Source organism: Mya arenaria, chromosome 4 (genome assembly GCF_026914265.1).
Source record: "Mya arenaria isolate MELC-2E11 chromosome 4, ASM2691426v1".
Taxonomy (NCBI): domain Eukaryota; kingdom Metazoa; phylum Mollusca; class Bivalvia; order Myida; family Myidae; genus Mya; species Mya arenaria.
The window spans coordinates 59,379,822-59,397,582 of record NC_069125.1 but is presented as its reverse complement, the minus strand read 5'-3'; the positions used below and the strand labels follow the sequence as shown (position 1 = coordinate 59,397,582).

The 17,761-nt window shown below is 35.6% G+C and overlaps 1 protein-coding gene and 1 long non-coding RNA gene across 2 annotated transcripts; one reads left to right on the top strand and one right to left on the bottom strand.

The window, feature by feature from the left end:
• Positions 1–8,980: 8,980 nt before the first annotated feature.
• LOC128229810 (uncharacterized) lies at positions 8,981–11,159 on the bottom strand. The gene is made up of 3 exons (XM_052941629.1): positions 11,069–11,159; positions 10,744–10,891; positions 8,981–10,149 (listed from the first exon to the last, which is right to left on the bottom strand). The coding sequence occupies exons 1-3, from the start codon at positions 11,124–11,126 to the stop codon at positions 9,633–9,635; spliced, it is 723 nt and encodes a 240-aa protein (XP_052797589.1). The 5' UTR covers positions 11,127–11,159; the 3' UTR covers positions 8,981–9,632.
• A 3,893-nt stretch (positions 11,160–15,052) lies between these two features.
• On the top strand, positions 15,053–16,373 carry LOC128230377 (uncharacterized). Its single transcript, XR_008260205.1, has 3 exons — positions 15,053–15,190; positions 15,731–15,815; positions 16,155–16,373. It is a non-coding gene; the product is annotated as an uncharacterized LOC128230377 (long non-coding RNA).
• The last annotated feature ends 1,388 nt before the right edge of the window (positions 16,374–17,761 follow it).

The following is a 17,761-nucleotide window of genomic DNA, read 5'->3' as shown; positions in this document are numbered from 1 at the left end:
TATAGAAATACGATTGTGTACATTCTTCTAACGAATTCCCGATGTACGCCAACAACGTACGCAACGTCATCATGAGAGCTCGGTTCAATTGAATTCCAGCCAAATATGCTCATGCATGACTGGGTTATGGTCCTTGAAAAGACCAAATTCCATTCAGCTTGTTAATACAGTATAACCTTCATTTTGTTTTTAATGTTCTTTAAAGTTGGACAACAGGCAGATATACAGTGCAGTGCACAGGAACCATAACTTGCTCTTTCTTAATTTCCAACCTTGTTTTAGTTTTAGCAAAAAGTTTAAACATAAACCTGGTTTAGTGGCAATGGGCAAACGCCAAAGTCATAGAACACAAAATCACAAAAGTATTTAATTCAAACTTAAAGCTGCACTCTCAGAGATTGAACGTTTTGACAACTTATTTATGTTTTGTCGTGGAACGACCCAATTTGTTCGAAAATGCAAGTAAACCAGTCATTTAAGACTGCTGACAAAATATAAATCGCAGATTTTTATATTGGAGTTCAAAAAATGATGTTTTATGCATTTTTCTGAAACCGTTAGTAACGGTTTTACCCATAAAACAATAATTTTGGAACGGAAATATGCCAATCTGCGATCTGATCCTTTTTCAGCAGTCTTTAATCACTGATTTGCAAATATTTACGCAAAAGATGCTCATTCCCAGACAACAACAAAAATGTAAATATGGTAAATCTGAATGATTGTAGCTTTAATAGACGGAAAGTACATTTTATTTAAAAAAGTGTGCACAAGAACCTTAGCTTTAGGTGCGGTCTTCTACGAGTAACTGCCCGTTGTTAATTTTCAAACTTTTTGTCCGCAGTATAGCTTGAAATAATAACACCAAGAGTCAATAAACCTTGACGGAATGTTATTTAGGTGATACAATTTTTCACCTTTGGTCTCGTTCCACACTGCACCTGCGGTTTTGTTTGCCGCTGCACATAATGTATCCAGAGTATGGCCATAAATAAGCAAAACTGGCATTTTCGGACTAGCGTCTCTCGAAAATGATTTCCCCTAGAGTCATGTAATCTTGGGGAATGTTGTTCAGGCGTTGTAGTGATGTCATCAGAGCTGAGTCTAGTCTGCAGTTCCTTCCCCTAACACTATCGTTATCTGGTCAGGCAACGACTAACAATGGCGGCGCCCAGTGGACGCTATAAGGTTACCATTTATTTTACTTTTGTTGATCAAGTTAATATAACAACGGCATTTGAACACTATTTATATGTAGAATATAATGGTACACTCGAGTTTCGGTGATCACTTGTCTGGAAAGAAATATTTTGACTTGAGTGAAGTTTACGTAATTCGGACGTTGTGTATTTTCGGATGATTGTCAAGTGGAAATGAATGCCTTATATGACTTCACCTTCTCTTATTATAACTGATGGTTAAAATGGGAAATTCAAATGAATAGTTGAACAAGTAAATAGAACTATTACACTGTATTTATTGCATGATTTGATTGTTTGCTTAAAAATAAATGGGGATTTATGTTTTAGATTTTCCAAGTTTCTAGTTCTGATGTCGGAAGACGTTTGCTGCTCACCGACAAACATCAGGCCTAAAATGGCTATGCCCAACGGCCATTAAAGGTTGCCATTTATTTTATTTTTGTTGATTCCATTAATGAAACAACGGTATTTGAACACTTGATCTGTAGAAAATAATTAACACAATTGATATCAGTTATTTCTTGACTAGACAGAAACTTGAGGCATAAAAGGTACAATTCCTATTATTTAGGACAAGTAACAATTCCCCAATCTTAATATATCAGCCTTGGAATAATTTTAACTTTTTGGTAATTGTGAAGGAGGACCATAGGGGTATGGCATTACAACACACCCTGCCCCTGTGATCAGTTTTTACTACTATGATTTCATTGACCTGGTTTGGGTTTATGTCTTGTCTGAAGCAATGCCACTGCAAAACATTTATTTGTTAAGTGTATTGGTTGCAATGGCCGAGAGGTCAGCTTATCAGACGCCGATTCAGAGGGTCCGGAATTTGATCTCTACCTGAAGTTTTGATGAAAATAGTTCTGGTTATAATCAATAAATGGTTCTTTATTACATACTTAAATCAGATTTTAAAACTACACATCAGTTCATTGCTAAAAACCTAGTATACAGTTTTGACCATTTAAGCTATCTAAACAATCTGATTTGAGCAATTGCAATCATAAGGATTGTATGAAATATAAAAAAAAATGTAATACATAGGAATAAAATACTTGTTTATTTTGTGCATCATTAAAATCTTAACACATGTGTTTTATAATTATCAGACCAAGAGATCACCCTAGGGACCAAATCGCTGGAATTGGATATTTGTGATAGCTCGTCTGGCCAAATCCAAATATGATGTAACTATGCTTCAAAGGCTCTTACATAGCTTACCGGTAATGCTGTTACACATTTCTGACCATCGTGACATACATAAATATGTATGTCTTGCGACTGTGAGTTCATCTAGATACAGAAGAAATCATTAATATAGAACTGTCTAATGTCATAATGCACCTTTTACTGATTTCAGAGACTAGATACCACAGGATGATTTAGTGTACTTTTCTTGTTTTATTTTTAGGATAATTAAAAAAACTCTGCTACATTTAGTGAATTTAACCTCCTTATGAACCAGATCTTCAAAGAATTGAAAGCATTACAGATAATACAATTACTTTCCTTTCTCGATGTTTTAACAAGTTTGGTGTTTGCGGAAATATTTTCACTTGAGGAGAAAACTTTTATGTCACACCCACCTGCTCAGCAAATCGTATTATGATGGGTTGTCAGTAAAGGTAATTATGTGAAAAACTAAGTTTTTACAGTTCAGATTGTTATGAGGATGAATTAATATTAAATATATGTTTAAGATTTGAAGCTATTCTGGTTTCAGTTTACTCTTGTCAAGTTCTGAGAGCTCAGTCAGTTATGTTAGACGACCTTCACATCCCATCCAGAAGAACCAAGGGGCAACTGATGCGGCCGAGCTTGCACAAAGACACAGATTTAATCTATTTATCTTACAATGTAAAAATTGTTGTCAATTACATGCCTTAATCCTTGTTTAGTCTTGTTGTTTGGTGAAGGTAGTCATATCTTCAGTCATCCTTACGTCTGTATGGCCTAGTGGTAAACAATCCGCCTGCGGAGCGGGGGATAGTGGCTTTAAAAGTTGATACAAGTAGCTTTCTTGCCTGGCGCTCGGCATTTAAGCGTAGTGCTTGGTAAAGTGGTGTACTCAATACTGGTTTAACCCAGGAAAGTTGTACCACCTGTATCTGTGCTTTACACGTAAAAGAACCAAGGGGTCTCTATGAAAAAGAACTATCTCTTCAGCATGCTGTCCCTTCAGCAAAAACAAAGGACCCTGTTGGAAATAAGTGCTTGCACTTTCACGGATTATCCTTGACCGAAAGGTCAAAAGAAAATTTTAATACATACATACATCCTTACAATATAGTAAGCCAAAGCATTCTGTTGTTTGTCAAGCTCTGTATTCAGGTTACCTTACTCTTCCTTTGACCTCAAGATCTCAAATAAGGAGTCATCTTGTGTCCTTTACCAATCTCTATACCAAGTGTTAGGACCAATCTAGTCTTGAGCATTTCTAGTTTGAAGCATTGGTCTACTGACAGAATTACCAGCATATGCAAAGTAATGCACACCCACTTGTTCAAAGTGGGACAGAACTATCACAATAAATAGATGTTAACTGTCACTGTCACAAAACACTCCTGTCCTAATTTTATGACATCAGGTTTGGTAATAAGTGGTTGTATGTTAAGCAAAATTTAGAGAGCGGACACTGTGAAGAAATAGTTTGCCACTTCAATGGTCATATCTCTTAAGAGTGATAGTCTGATACAATAAATGGATATGGATGGTTAAATGAACTTGTCCAAGATATAATGACAAAACACATTTTGACCTAACCTGTAGATAAGACCTAAATAAATTTGTTTGGTTAGGGCTACATCCTTTTCTGAAATAGATAGGGTAGGTTTTCTTTTTATTAGGCTTTATTTATGTCATTTTTATCATTAGATAATGGTGTTAAAAGTTATCTTCCCTGTATAAGCATTAAGGTTTTAACTACAAAGTCAAAAGCGATTAAACTTTTTTGGTTTTTCATTTTTTTTTTCAAACTGACTATTAAGCAGTAGTGTTGGCGCCTATTCCTTAGGTAGGGTCGGGTAACCAAAGCATATGTATTTTTATAGGCCTTAAAAATGGAAAATGGGCTTCTAATTTAATTGAGCTGAGAACTTATGCACCAGTCAATTGTAACCACGGTGATTTTACCATCAGTTTGTCCCCCCCCCCAGGGCAGGCATTTTACCTGGGATTGGCTGAACCGAAAGTCAAAGTCCCCGCTATTCCCGACCTGGGGGGGGGGGGGCATAATTAGTCACAATTTCATCTTTTTAATACTCTCTGTACTGTGACATCAATATTCCACTTGATGTAGGTTGAAAGTTCAAACATGTTTGGCGAGCTTTATATTCTGTATCTATGGTGAAAGCTTACACACCCAGAAAGAAAACTCTTACGACAAATGGAAATAAACTGACACACTTGTCAATAAGAATGTTTAAATCAGGTGATGTAAGTCATTGAACAGCAAACTTCTTCCAACACCAGAACCGGGAAATCTGAAACATAAACCATTTAATCTTTATGCAACCAAACAAATCATGCAATAAAATAAAATACAGTGTTTAAATTATATTTACTTGTTCCACTATTCATTTAAATTTCTCATTTTAATCATCAGTCATAATAACAAAAGGTGAAGTCATATAAGGCATTCATTTCCACTTGACAATCATCCGAAAATACACAACGTCCGAATTAAGTAAACTTCACTCAAGTCAAAATATTTTTTTCCAGACAAGTGATCACCGAAACTCGAGTGTACCATTATATTCTACATATAAATAGTGTTCAAATGCCGTTGTTATATTAACTTGATCAACAAAAGTAAAATAAATGGTAACCTTATAGCGTCCACTGGGCGCCGCCATTATTGGCCGTTGCCTGACGTACTGTATGAAATATCAGTAAGCAGGGAACCAGACTAAGCTGAGTCAAACACCATTGTAATCCTATCACATTACAATGCATATAGCTAGGAGTACTACGTATTATGTAATGCAAATAATAACAATGCACATTGACTCGATTATTTATTTTGAAATAATATAACGTATGGCTGCAAAAAAGATGTAAGTTGGTAGCGGAATTCCGCCGACCACGGCAGAAATATCTAGCGGACATCACTTCATTAAGTTAAACATATGGATGTTTGGCTTGCAATCAAACAATAAAACATGCATACATTCGTACATCAATAACAGGTGTAAAGGCATATTTTGACATGATAATCTATCAAAATATCATGTCTATTTTTTCATGGCGGTCTATATATAAAATCTTAATTAATCACAATTCATGAAATGCAGTTACCGTAAACACTCTTAACATTTCTAAAGTTTTAAAAAATCATATACTCAAAGTACCGACGAAAAGATTGGATCTAGTTATTAAAGATACACTTAACGGAATAACAATATGAAAAATGTATTCCGTCACTAAAATTATGGTTACATTGAAAACGTGTTGTTGTGATATGTATATACACATGTGTGAGATGTACCAAGTACTTCAAGTGAACATACCATTTTTTCTTACAATGTATATAAATGAAAGCCATGCAGCGCAAAATGCAGCAATAATAAGCTACATGTAAAAGAGCATAAACAATTGTGGCAGAATGATATGTAGTGTGGAATGGGCATTTATTGTAAGAATCCTCCCGACACATGAAATAAGACACATTTTGGAATGTGTCGAAGCTAAGGTAATTCAGAAAGCGTACATGAATGAGCTGTTTTTTGCAAGTTTCTTTATCCAGACACCCTCGATTGAAATCATTAACATTGTTTAAAAGTTCGTTTGTATATTGTATTGTTGACATAATATTAAAATTTATTTACCCCCCCCCCCCCTCTTATATGTAGGAATGCATAATTCATATGTGACATAATTTGCGTGTATGTGTGTGTGTGTGTCGGTTCTTTCCATTTCAATCTTGCAATTCAAGATAGCATGTCTTTGAATACATTTAGTTAGCGCACTTCCTATACATTGATAGTTAATAATTGTATTGATAGATTGATTTTTTTAAAATTTTAAATCAGAAAGAATGTATATAATCAGCGCTTTTTCTTTAAGACCAACGGGTCCGACTATCGGACCCATTCTCAAAGCAAAATATATGATATGTCTTCCTAATTTTCAGAAAAAAAATCGCAATAAAAAGTTTTTGAAAGTCTTTTTACATGTACTTGCTCATTCAACATCGTAATACATTATGTGATGTAAAGTTTTGAGGCTAATTGAATTCAGAAATCATTGGTTTTCATCACGTTCAGAGATCAGTATGAATGTGATTTGTCATGAAATATTGCAATAGATATTTACACCATAATGATTGATATTTCAGCCATCTAATGTCTTTTGAAAGGGAAAAGAAACTATTATTTAATAATTTCCTCATTTGCTGGAGACTGAAAAGCTTGTTCTTTTGACTGCTAAATTTCTCAATTTTGGCATATTTCGCGAATCAAATTTTCCCAAAATGTCTAGAGTCTTTTTCAGAAAAAGCCCTGATATATCAACATATATTAAAATATAGAATATTTTGGAAAAAGAAAATTTCAAAACATTTATGTAAGTGTTCAATGCACCTTTTTTATTGTATGCTTATTTCTTTTGCCTGTGTAAGTAATAACTATATCATTATCTTTCGTTTGCTTCCGATTTTGATAAAATATAGCATGACCGAAATTAAATATATGAAACAAGTATTGGTTATTTGTATGCTGTGAACTAGTAAATACTTAGCAATTGTATAAGCCACCGTTGAACAACAGGTTTCTTAACTTGAAAACGAACTAAGTTTCATTTGAACTCCTTACTGCATAAAGTAAAATATGCATTGCTATACATCGGCTAAAATAAAGTTATGGGTTCGCTTTAAGCTTTCGACTACTGAACTTGTTTCCGTACCTTTGTCATATAATTAATGCTACAAATGCGTTTACAAATTGACATAAGTACCATAAATATGTAGTAAATTTCCTGTACACACCTTGATAATGGGTTTTAACATTTTAAAACATGACCAAACCGAACGGTTTAAATTGTGAGAGGAGTCGGCTGACTACGATGAAACTGGTCGTACCTGTACGTGTCCATCGAACTCTTTGAATATTATTACGAGCACACTATATACTAGTGTCTTTATGTAGAACATCCTATATATTTTTCTGTATTTTTTTAATAATCAATGTTGCCAGCTTAATCGTCCGCAAAAAGTACGACCAACATAACCGTTTCTCAGTTGTGTATGATAGTGTTGTATGATAGTGTTGTATGATAGTGGGTGCAACAACCCAAAACCTCAATAACAATTTGACGTTTAAAATTAGATAGAACACAATATATTGAATTTACATAATTAACATTTGTATTATGATGCAACTGACAGAACGTACTGAATACATTCTATAGTTCAAATCAAATGCGACATACATATGTTACTATTGATAATATAATAAACTGTCTCTATGTTGTTTTCTGTAAGATGTTTGATTTACTAGTATATGTTTATAATAATCTTACGTGTCCGATGTCTGTTACCGTATTTTAAGGATTCTTAATACTAAATCTTTGTTGACTGTCCATTCCGTGTGTTAAATAAATGTTGGTTATCCAACGATTAAATAAAAGTTTAGAATCGATGAATATGACTTCCTTGAACTTTATTAGAACAAAGACAATTGCAGGGCACAGCCCCTTAGGTAAGAGGTCTCCTTACCATTGCGCTTATCCGTTAGTAGGAATGTACAAGATTCGTATAAATAGCTGATACATGTTCTCATTTTTCCGTCTGGGTACTTCATAGTTGCCGCCCTTTTTTCGAGTTGTGTTATATTTATTACGATTTAATTAGCTCGCTTATTACATTTACATAAAAAATATGGGTTCGATTTTTTAATTTGTAACGCATGTCGCGACGTCTAACATGTCACGACTTATATCAATAGTCGGTGTAATATTTCCTGTAAGGACGTCCTTGACATATCTGCGACAGGTCAACCCGCTTTGTTACCTGTTTTCAGCAGTCTATGGATGGGCCCATAGAGGATATTCACTTCAAGAATCTGCCACTCGGTCTTATCACCTTTAGAGAACATTCACACACCATTCAATAAAAGCAGCGACAGTACGTGTGAAAAATGTTCTGTGTGAATGCATTTTTGGAACAAAATGTAGAGCCTTTTTTAAAAAAAAAAAGAGGTTAACAGAGAGATATGCGATATATTCTTTAATCTACTCAGGGAGATGCTAAAACGCAGAAAAAATGTCTCGCAAGGCTTTGTTATATGACGCCTCTAACAACTGCACGAGCAATGACTTCTGACGAGGATTATACTAACGACTTAATTGATGGTTTTTGATAACATGATCATGAATATACCAGTAAACATTCTTGAGCGTTTGATACCAAATATATATTTCGGTCTATTACATGTACACTTGACAGCCTGTTACCTAGAGCCGTTTCAGAAAAGATGGGTCACCACCATTATCTCAAGGATGTGCGAGTAAGATGATCTATGGCCTACATTTAGCTACGTTGTACAAGATCAAGAACGGCATTGTCGTGTAACGCAGTCATACCGAGCGACATGAGGACCAGGATAGGATATCAACCTTTTACAACAGTATAGTAGCACAAGTTGCAGTTTCTAAATATGTATTTTACCTTGCTTTTTATGCAAGGCAAAATATAAATGAGTTATACATGATAAGGCGTCCCGTAATGGGGAGGTATTTTATTGATATTGTTTAAAGATGCGCTCTTACTCACAATGTTTAGTTTGAATGAAAGGTGCAGAAAACATGGTAGAGGATAGTTGATCACTGTAAATCTTTTAGGAACCCCCAGTCATTCAAAAAATTTGCGTTATAAACTATTAAACACACGGTTACAATCTTGTTATCAGTTATAAATAGTTATCATAAATGCATTATATAGTAAGTAGTGAAAGGTTTGTCAATCAAATTTCATGATTGTTATATATGTGCATGATTTTCAATAGGAGTGTCACTTAAACCATAGAAGTTCGTATCTGCATTGAGTCATATACTTGCGGTATTAATTAGAGCCCTTCAGAATTTAAAACTGTGCGCCGATACATACTCTATGTGAAAAATAAACAAGTGAATTTGATAGTTGTTTATTGTTGTTGTATTGTACTTTTGTCTGCTGTTCAGCGTTTGTTTGGATTTAGTCCTTGTGCCTCAAAATAGATATTCCTCGAATTTTGAACCTGTAATTTCTATTGTTTATTGAATTAACGATTCTACTAACTAATTTTATTAGTCTTAAATCTTAAACTTATGCGACTTTAAATGCATGTTCATCAACATAAGATGATGAATTGTAAACTACATAACATTAGTTATTTTCTTGAAGGCGATATAATGCTACTTCATCGGCAAATGCAATTACAAAATATATGTCTAGTATGGTCGCTTGAAAGATGAATAATAATCGCTCGCTGTGTTACGTCGATTTTTTTGAATGTCTTGGATCATGTCCCTTGGATTGGAATAATATTCCCTTTGGTTTCCATAGAAGTCCGACCTGCGATCTCTTAGGTCGGAATACACGTTCTGATGGCGATCCCTGGCATTAGATATATAGTCTGCACGTCTGCCAAGCGTATCAGACATGTGACTCCTTTGGTTTGAATAAAAGTCCTGACGGTGATCCCTCGGGTCAGACGAATAATCTGCGCGTCTGTCAAGCGTATCAAACATGCGACCCCTTTGGTTTGAATAAAAGTCCTGACGGCGATCCCTGGCATCAGATATATGGTCAGCACGTCGGCGAATCATATCCGCCCTGCGATCGTACCATGAATCCACTACGTCACTATAGCGGCCACCGTTAACGCTCCTGCGATCGGAGTACTGGTCTTGGTAGGAATCACGTCGATCGCCTCTATAATCCGGGTAGTTGCCATATGTATCTGAACTGTAAGTCAATTAAAACCGTTTTACTTCAATTTAAAATAAACTTTCGTGCATAGCAAGCGTGTTATACGGCCAATTCTTGCCAATTATTTCATTAAGAGTGATACGCACGCCTGCACATGAGTTATGCCATTGGAAACGGTTTGCTTAAAAAATTATTTACAAACGGTGATTTGAGATAAACTCTTACATTATACGACGATGCCACAGCAGAGCTATTGAAAGAGTGTAATCTTACGGTTGTAGCGGACCGTGTACGAGCATTTCGAGTAATTCCACCAGCCGATGCATTGTATTTAGAAAAGGCCATGGTAATAATCTAATGTTTATCTTTCTGTGACATATTTATATTTATCTATTTATAAATCAGTATTAATTTATTCATTAATGCATTTTTTTGCTTAATTATATATGTAATACACTTATCGTCGATAAAGTCTCATACAGTAGCTCGTTTTTTCTTCCTCTTACAGACGTAAAAACCCGTTTCGCTGGGACGAACACCAATTTTCCGAGGATAGAAATAAGTATTCGTCTTAGCGAAACGGTCTCGTTATGACACTTTTTTTGCGAAATCACACACATTAAACATTACCTCATTTGGTTGGGAAAATATCTCATAGACTGTCCATACGGCCCTATTGGCGCCCTGTATCCATGTCCTCCATGTGGCGGTGCATGTTCAAAGCTATGAAAACCTTGCGGCCCAAATGCTGGCAAGTTGCCCAGAATCGATGGTCCTCCTGCCATAACAATGACACGTTTCCATTATAAATTTCGGTAAAACATAAACAGGTTAAAGGCATATATCCAAATTTAATCTAAATAAATAAACACATTAATTTTCAGAAAAGAGTATTAAAACTTTGTTAAATATTGATTGCTTTATAATTAATTTAGTTGAAAACTTCTTGTTACACCTGAACACAGTCCAAGAAAACAGGCAAGAAATATCGTGCTCCAAGCGAAATTCACCATGGTGGCAATCTAGCTTGATCACGTTAATAAAAGGACTACTGATGTTTGAGGCTGCGAGGGTTTCAATGCGTTTTATATACCACAGACCTGGTGGAGTATGGCCCACTGTACATATTTTCGACATCTGTCAGACGTAATAAAACTATCATGACTTCATAAGAAAGAGCTATATATCGCATCCGCGATCTCTTTTCAACGATCAATCAATGTTTAGATATTTCCATTGAAATTGCTAGTTGTTTTTTGTTCTATTAATATTCCTTTGTTCTATTGTAATATTTTTATAACTGATATATATATATTAATATATTTATGTTTCAATGTAGGCTATAAACTTCAATTTGTATACTAGTGCAGTGTCTTGAAAAATAGTTTGCACATGCCAGTAGCTATTGACAACTTTAATTGAGGATTAATAAGACATATTTAGAATTCATAAAAACAGACTAATGCTCTTGGTGACAGACATTCATTGCCGACTGCATAAACTAATTTTATGAATAACACAGCCATATTTTGACAAGTTCCGATGTTTTCAAACTTTATATAAACAGTTCCATTTCAAAAGCATATGGGTAAAGATAATAACATCAAAGACATTTAAAGTAAATGATTAAGCGAATGAAAGCTCAATAATTTCTTGACTGTTGTTTTTCCTTTACTGGAAAATTGTACATGGAACAGGGTCGGCTGGAGTATATCTTGCCTACCGACTTTTACAGGCTAAGACATATTTTCATATATTTTCTCCCCAAAAAGGTGTTTAGGAATTAACATCACTTTTTTGTTTGTTTTCAACAGTTTTCAACCGTTGTGACTCATGTGAAAAAAATCCCGTTTAAGTCACGTTCGTCATCCTGGTAGTGGTACCTCCATCTGCATTTCTTATAAAAGAACAACATCATTAGCTTAAACATTTGATGCGCCTTCCTGCAAAAAAGAACAAGCAGAATGCAGTCGTGAATGTGTAACGTTTGCCTCCATTACCATATGTTCAAGGGAATATTTTCCCCGATGTCAGCGTTAGCGTTAGCGGATGGGTTTCATGGGAAATAAAGGGTAACCTGTATGCCCGTTTCTCAGGTACAAACACCGTTGCCGTCTCATAAAATGCTGCTCGAAAAGGTTTGCACTTTTTGTTTGTGACACTCTTATTCAAAATCAATTCATATAGGTATAACGAACACAAATTTTGATTGATTAATCTTTAACTACTTCCTCAATAATTCATGATCTGAACGTAGATATTTTAACGCAGACTGTACGGAGTAAAGCCTTTAGATGTACTGGGGATAGTTGTGGTATTGCCATACGCTATATGAATATTCTAACAACAGTGTTCATATTAAACATTCTTAGTCAAATATTAAAAGTAACAAAAACAATATGTACCAGATTTTGTAATTTCAATCTGATATGTTTTTTTCTATTAACAGTGCTTTGAGAATACTTAGTGCTGTATTTAAGTAGATTCGTTTTGTTGCACAATCATAACGATGACGATGTGGAATTGATTGTCCTGCATATGCTCGACCTTATTTCATCTTATTAAAAAAAGCATTACTATCACGGGGTAGGAGTACGGCTTAACTTTACTGACAATGTAAGTGTGAACCCTACTGACCATGTATAAACATGTAAGTGTGAACCCTATTGGCCATGTATAAACATGTAAGTGTGAAACCTACTGGCCATGTATAAACATGTAAGTGTGAACCCTACTGGCCATGTATAAACATGTAAGTGTGAAACCTACTGGCCATGTATAAACATGTAAGTGTGAAACCTACTGGCCATGTATAAACATGTAAGTGTGAAACCTACTGGCCATGTATAAGCATGTAAGTGTGAAACCTACTGGCCATGTATAAACATGTAAGTGTGAACCCTACTGGCCATGTATAAACATGTAAGTGTGAACCCTAATACTCTGATGAATTAAGTAGTTAATGCTAGTTTATGCTTAATACTTCTGTGAAATTTGATTTACATCTTAAATAAAGAAGTTAGTGTTATACATGTAACACAGGCTAAAAGAAAGAGAGGACAAATAGGCGAACGGACGGGTTATGAATTATATTTTTCTTATTCAAGTGGAAAAACCGTAAGTCGCTTGCAGTGAAATTGAGGAATGCACTATATTAATTGAGCCCAGGTAGATGAGTATGGACTAACAACGCCTTTAAATGGCCTAAGCTTTCGTGAGGGCGTTAACCTCCGTCTAAAAAGACAATACACATTTGCTTTCCATTTGAGGCATAATACTTGATGTTTTAGCTGCACTCTCACAGATTGAACGCTTTGACAACTTTTTTTTAACTTTTTTTTGTCATGGAACGAGCCATTTTTTGCGAGAATCCATTGAAACCAGTTATATAAGAAGGAAAACACTTTGAACACGACTCGTTTAATGACACTAATCGTTTATAAACCTTTAGTTCCTAATTTTAAGTGATATTCTCATGGTTCTACAAACTCGAATTACTACGACTATAACACAAACAGTATGCTACCATCCAAAGAACATTATGTTCTAGTGTACTAAACGGCCAAACCAAGAAAACAACAATACCATGTGTCCATATAGTGTAAATATGGCAAATCTGTATCTTATTGAAGAGCAAATGTTCACATACATAATTATGTATTTGTTCATTTCAACTAGAAATCAGAGAACATATTGTACGCGTGCGTAAGTTATGAGCGAGCTGTTAAGTTTTAAAAACGAATTATTTCTGCTTTCAAACAAATCTGGGAGCTACTGCATGTTTATTGGTTGGGAAAAAACATCTGATGATTAGAATCATTATCTATTATGATTAAAATTAACAATTAGCAGAAATATGATGTGAAAGCCTACCTATGTATACATAAATATTGCCTTATCGTTAGGGCTACTATATAAGGTATACGGTGATCCAGCTCTAGTATACGTTAGAGTTCATTTTGGAAAACTACAGAACTGAATGGTGCGAACGTTAATTCGACTCACTAGCTACGCCCTCTATGTAGCCACGTGGTATTTTGGCGCGTAAGTTAAATCGCCCAGGCGTTATAACTTAATTAAGTCAGTAATTGAGTGTAAATTGTCGCGGCTTTGTGAATTTCATAATTATCGCAAATACAATCAATTGTTGGTTGTACTAAAAGGGTAAAGCACCGAAAGATGAACTTCTAGTGTACTAAATCAACAAATGGTAGATCATTTGGACTCGGTACGTTTGCTGAGTACATTTATTTTGATGACATCATTAGTTTTGTCATTCATACTGATATAATGCTCTTCATTTACGCTATTCTGACCTCTATCGCATGAGAACGAATTTTCACAAAAAATGCAATTTTTTGTACCGTGACGTTCTCGCCTGGTTGTACATTAGAATGTGAATACCAAAAGCAGTAGAAGATACAACGTAAATGCTTACTTTTAATTCGAATATTGTCAAGTAAATGTTTTAAATGTGAAATGATTATTTGTCAATACGATTCGGTAGCTGATTACATATCTATCTTGTAGTAAACGTGGTAAAGCTACAACTGCATCCAAACAACGGCGCACTAAGCTCTTAATTATAAACACTGTGCGCATCTGCAAAGGGAAAAGTGAACTCCGGAAAACAGACGACTGCAGAACGACGAAACACTCAATGAATTATCGGTTCTAAAATTTAGTTTGAGAAATGTTACCTTTTTTAATTCTCGATAGCTTATTTGTTTCATTCAATGCATGTTTCTAGTAGGTGTTGTATATTATTATTTCTGGTTTCTGGTCTGATTCATTGATCTGTTATATGTGTTGAACTGATATTGTGAAAATGCGAAAACAATGAGTTTACATTTATGTTAAGGTGAACTTACCAAATACGATAAGTGCGTCGTAAACTACAGATTATTCACCAGTTAAGGAGAATAAGGACGCATGAGGATGTCGTGAATATTTTCGTTATCTTTCAGGTTTATATCTGGGGTACTCATGTCTATTCAACTATTGATTGATTTGTAAAGCAGGATGTATTTAGAAGTTTGTGTTTTGGCTGGAAAATTTACTTACAACCTAGTGAGAGGTAATTTTAACTTGTTAAAACAAATATGAATGAAAATATGTGAATTCTCATATTTCACTACAACTTCAGACATGGTTTGTTTGCACTTCTTGACAGAAATATATAATGTGTATCAAATTTAACAATAAATTAAGTAACAATAAAAGCAATGCTTGCATATTTGCACAGTAAATGTTAATAACTTATACCATTTTGCGAAAATGCAATATTTTGTAGTGTTTAAATATGGAAGTAAATCTATATAGTATGCATACTCAGTCAATTGCATTTCAACCTAAAAAAACAATGAAAACTTCAGGGACACGCCCAGTCCATCATAAAGCAATGAATTTCATGTACATGCAATCAATATGTGCAATTAAAATTTGCAAAGGGAACAATTCAAGTATTTCATAAGCATTATCTTAAGTAAGTAATACTGGCTGAATCATCGGTTCAACTAATGTCTTTGATTTAGCTATTAATTAATTAATATCCGTTGAATAACTCTAGTTAGTAAAGGGTAACGTTAGTTATATTATCAACGTACATGTTATATAGGAGAAACATGCAGTACAGACAATGGTCCGGTAGAGTGTTCAACCGCCGAATACTGTTGTTCTCCAGATGATGTCAATGTTTGTTGGTGAGTTGTATTTTCTCTGTCGTCCGTACTCCTTTTGATCGTAATTTAGGTTAATAAAACTTAATAGATTGTGTTTTGAAGAATAACGACACTTTTGGATGTGACCAGCACATATTTTTGTAAATAAATAAATAAAAGCCTAGTAGGTGTTGTGAACGATATCAAATTAATAGAGATGAATTGTCTAGTATATATGTATACAATGTAGTAATGGCTAAAATAATGTCATAAGAGTAAACCTATATTATAATTGCACTATATTCAACTTCATATACTTAAATCCTCTTGCTGAAACTTTTATAAATGCAATCTAAAATGGCGTTCATTTTGTTATTTTAGCACATATTTCTCCACTTGGATAGTGGTATTGATGGTGCTAGGCGTGGTGTTCTTCGTGTTAATCACTGCGAGTATCGTGTGTGAGGCATCCAAACTCCACAACAAACCTTTAGTTACAGTGCATCCATCCGGTGTCACCTAGATCTAGCTATACATCAGTCTGCCTGTGTATGCATGTTAATTGGATATTGAGATTGTTTAATAAACTTAAAACATGTAGTCGTTGTTTCTGATCATTGGCCTGTCATATCATTATAAATAAAGGGGCATCGTCGCATATCTTTAGTAAGTCAAATTTATAAATCAAATTACTTATTGAATAAAACATTTGACATGATGAATAATGCTAACGTACAAAGTTCTGCTATAGGGTCAAAAAGGCGTGAAAATTACTAACAATGTGGTACCTTGTATTGAAGATTGCTCAGCATCCCTGCTCGTGCCGAAGTTGGGTCCATTTTTATAATTTAGGGTTCTTTATACCCTTAGTAACGCAACCATCGGGGAGCCTGGGACGTTATTCGATTACCTGTTTCTGAGGCCGCATGGTGCGTCCAAAACGTTACTGTATAGCGGTTTATGCCATACTTTATAATGGGAAGTTAATGTCGAACATATCTCCAGAACCACGAATGCGAGGACGGTCGTGACCAGGCTTGCGGTTACGGTCTCTCTTTTCCCGACGTAACGCGACCGTCGGCGCATCTCTGACGTACAGGGGTTATCGCTAACGTTCGCGTACAAGTTTCTTCTATAGGGTCAAAATGGCGCGAAAATTCCTTACAATGGGGTACCTTGTATTGAAGATAGCTCAGCATCCCTGCTCTTGCCGAAGTAGGGACCAGTTTTGTAATTTAGGGTACTATATACCCTAAGTAACGCAACCATCGGGGAGCCTGGGGCGTTAATCGGTCACCGGTTTCCAAGGCCGCAAGATGCGTCCAAAACGTTACTTTTAAGCGGTTTCTGCAATATCTTATAATGGGGAGTTATGTCGAAAGTATCTTAGGAACCACGAATGCGAGTAGGTCGGGACCGGTCTTGCTGTTACGTCTCTCGATTCCCGACGTAACACATTCGCCTGCTCATCTCTGACGTAACGGCATAACCGCTAACGTTCGCTCAAGCGTGCGAGTGCCCAGGGCAGAGCCAGTTTTGTAGTGTTCAGTTACCTTATATTAATTTTGAACAATTTCTCACGAACGTTATGTTGCTAATGCTAGCGTCACAATTGCTAAATTCCGCCGGCCGATTTTAGACATCGGCAGAGTCGTGATGTTGGCTGCCGCCGGTCGATATTTTACACATCGCTGAGAGCAGTCACATATAACTGCCAACAAAATGCTGCCTGTCGGCGGCAGTTGGTTACAAAGGCTCGCGGGAAACGTGACAGATAGGTGGCAGTTAGGAGGCAGGGCGGCGGCCGCTAGAATTAAACTGCCACCGCCCTGCGACCTGGTGGGGGACAGCCCATTTACAACTGCCGCCGGCCGGCGATTGAGCGATCTAGCTACCACCGCTCTGCGCCCGCCCGATAATCTGACGGTGGCAGGCCGATTTTCGGTTGATATATAAATCATACCTTGTGGTCTTGATTTCTCATAGTT

Excerpts from the sequence above, each read along its gene's own strand:
- LOC128229810 (XM_052941629.1), bottom strand. The coding sequence starts at position 11,126 with ATGGTGAATTTCGCTTGGAGCACGATATTTCTTGCCTGTTTTCTTGGA. Across the intron at positions 10,892-11,068 it reads TTTTCTTGGACTGTGTTCAG|GAGGACCATCGATTCTGGGC; the intron begins GTGTAACAAGAA and ends TTGTTATGGCAG. Across the intron at positions 10,150-10,743 it reads TATTTTCCCAACCAAATGAG|TTCAGATACATATGGCAACT; the intron begins GTAATGTTTAAT and ends ATTGACTTACAG.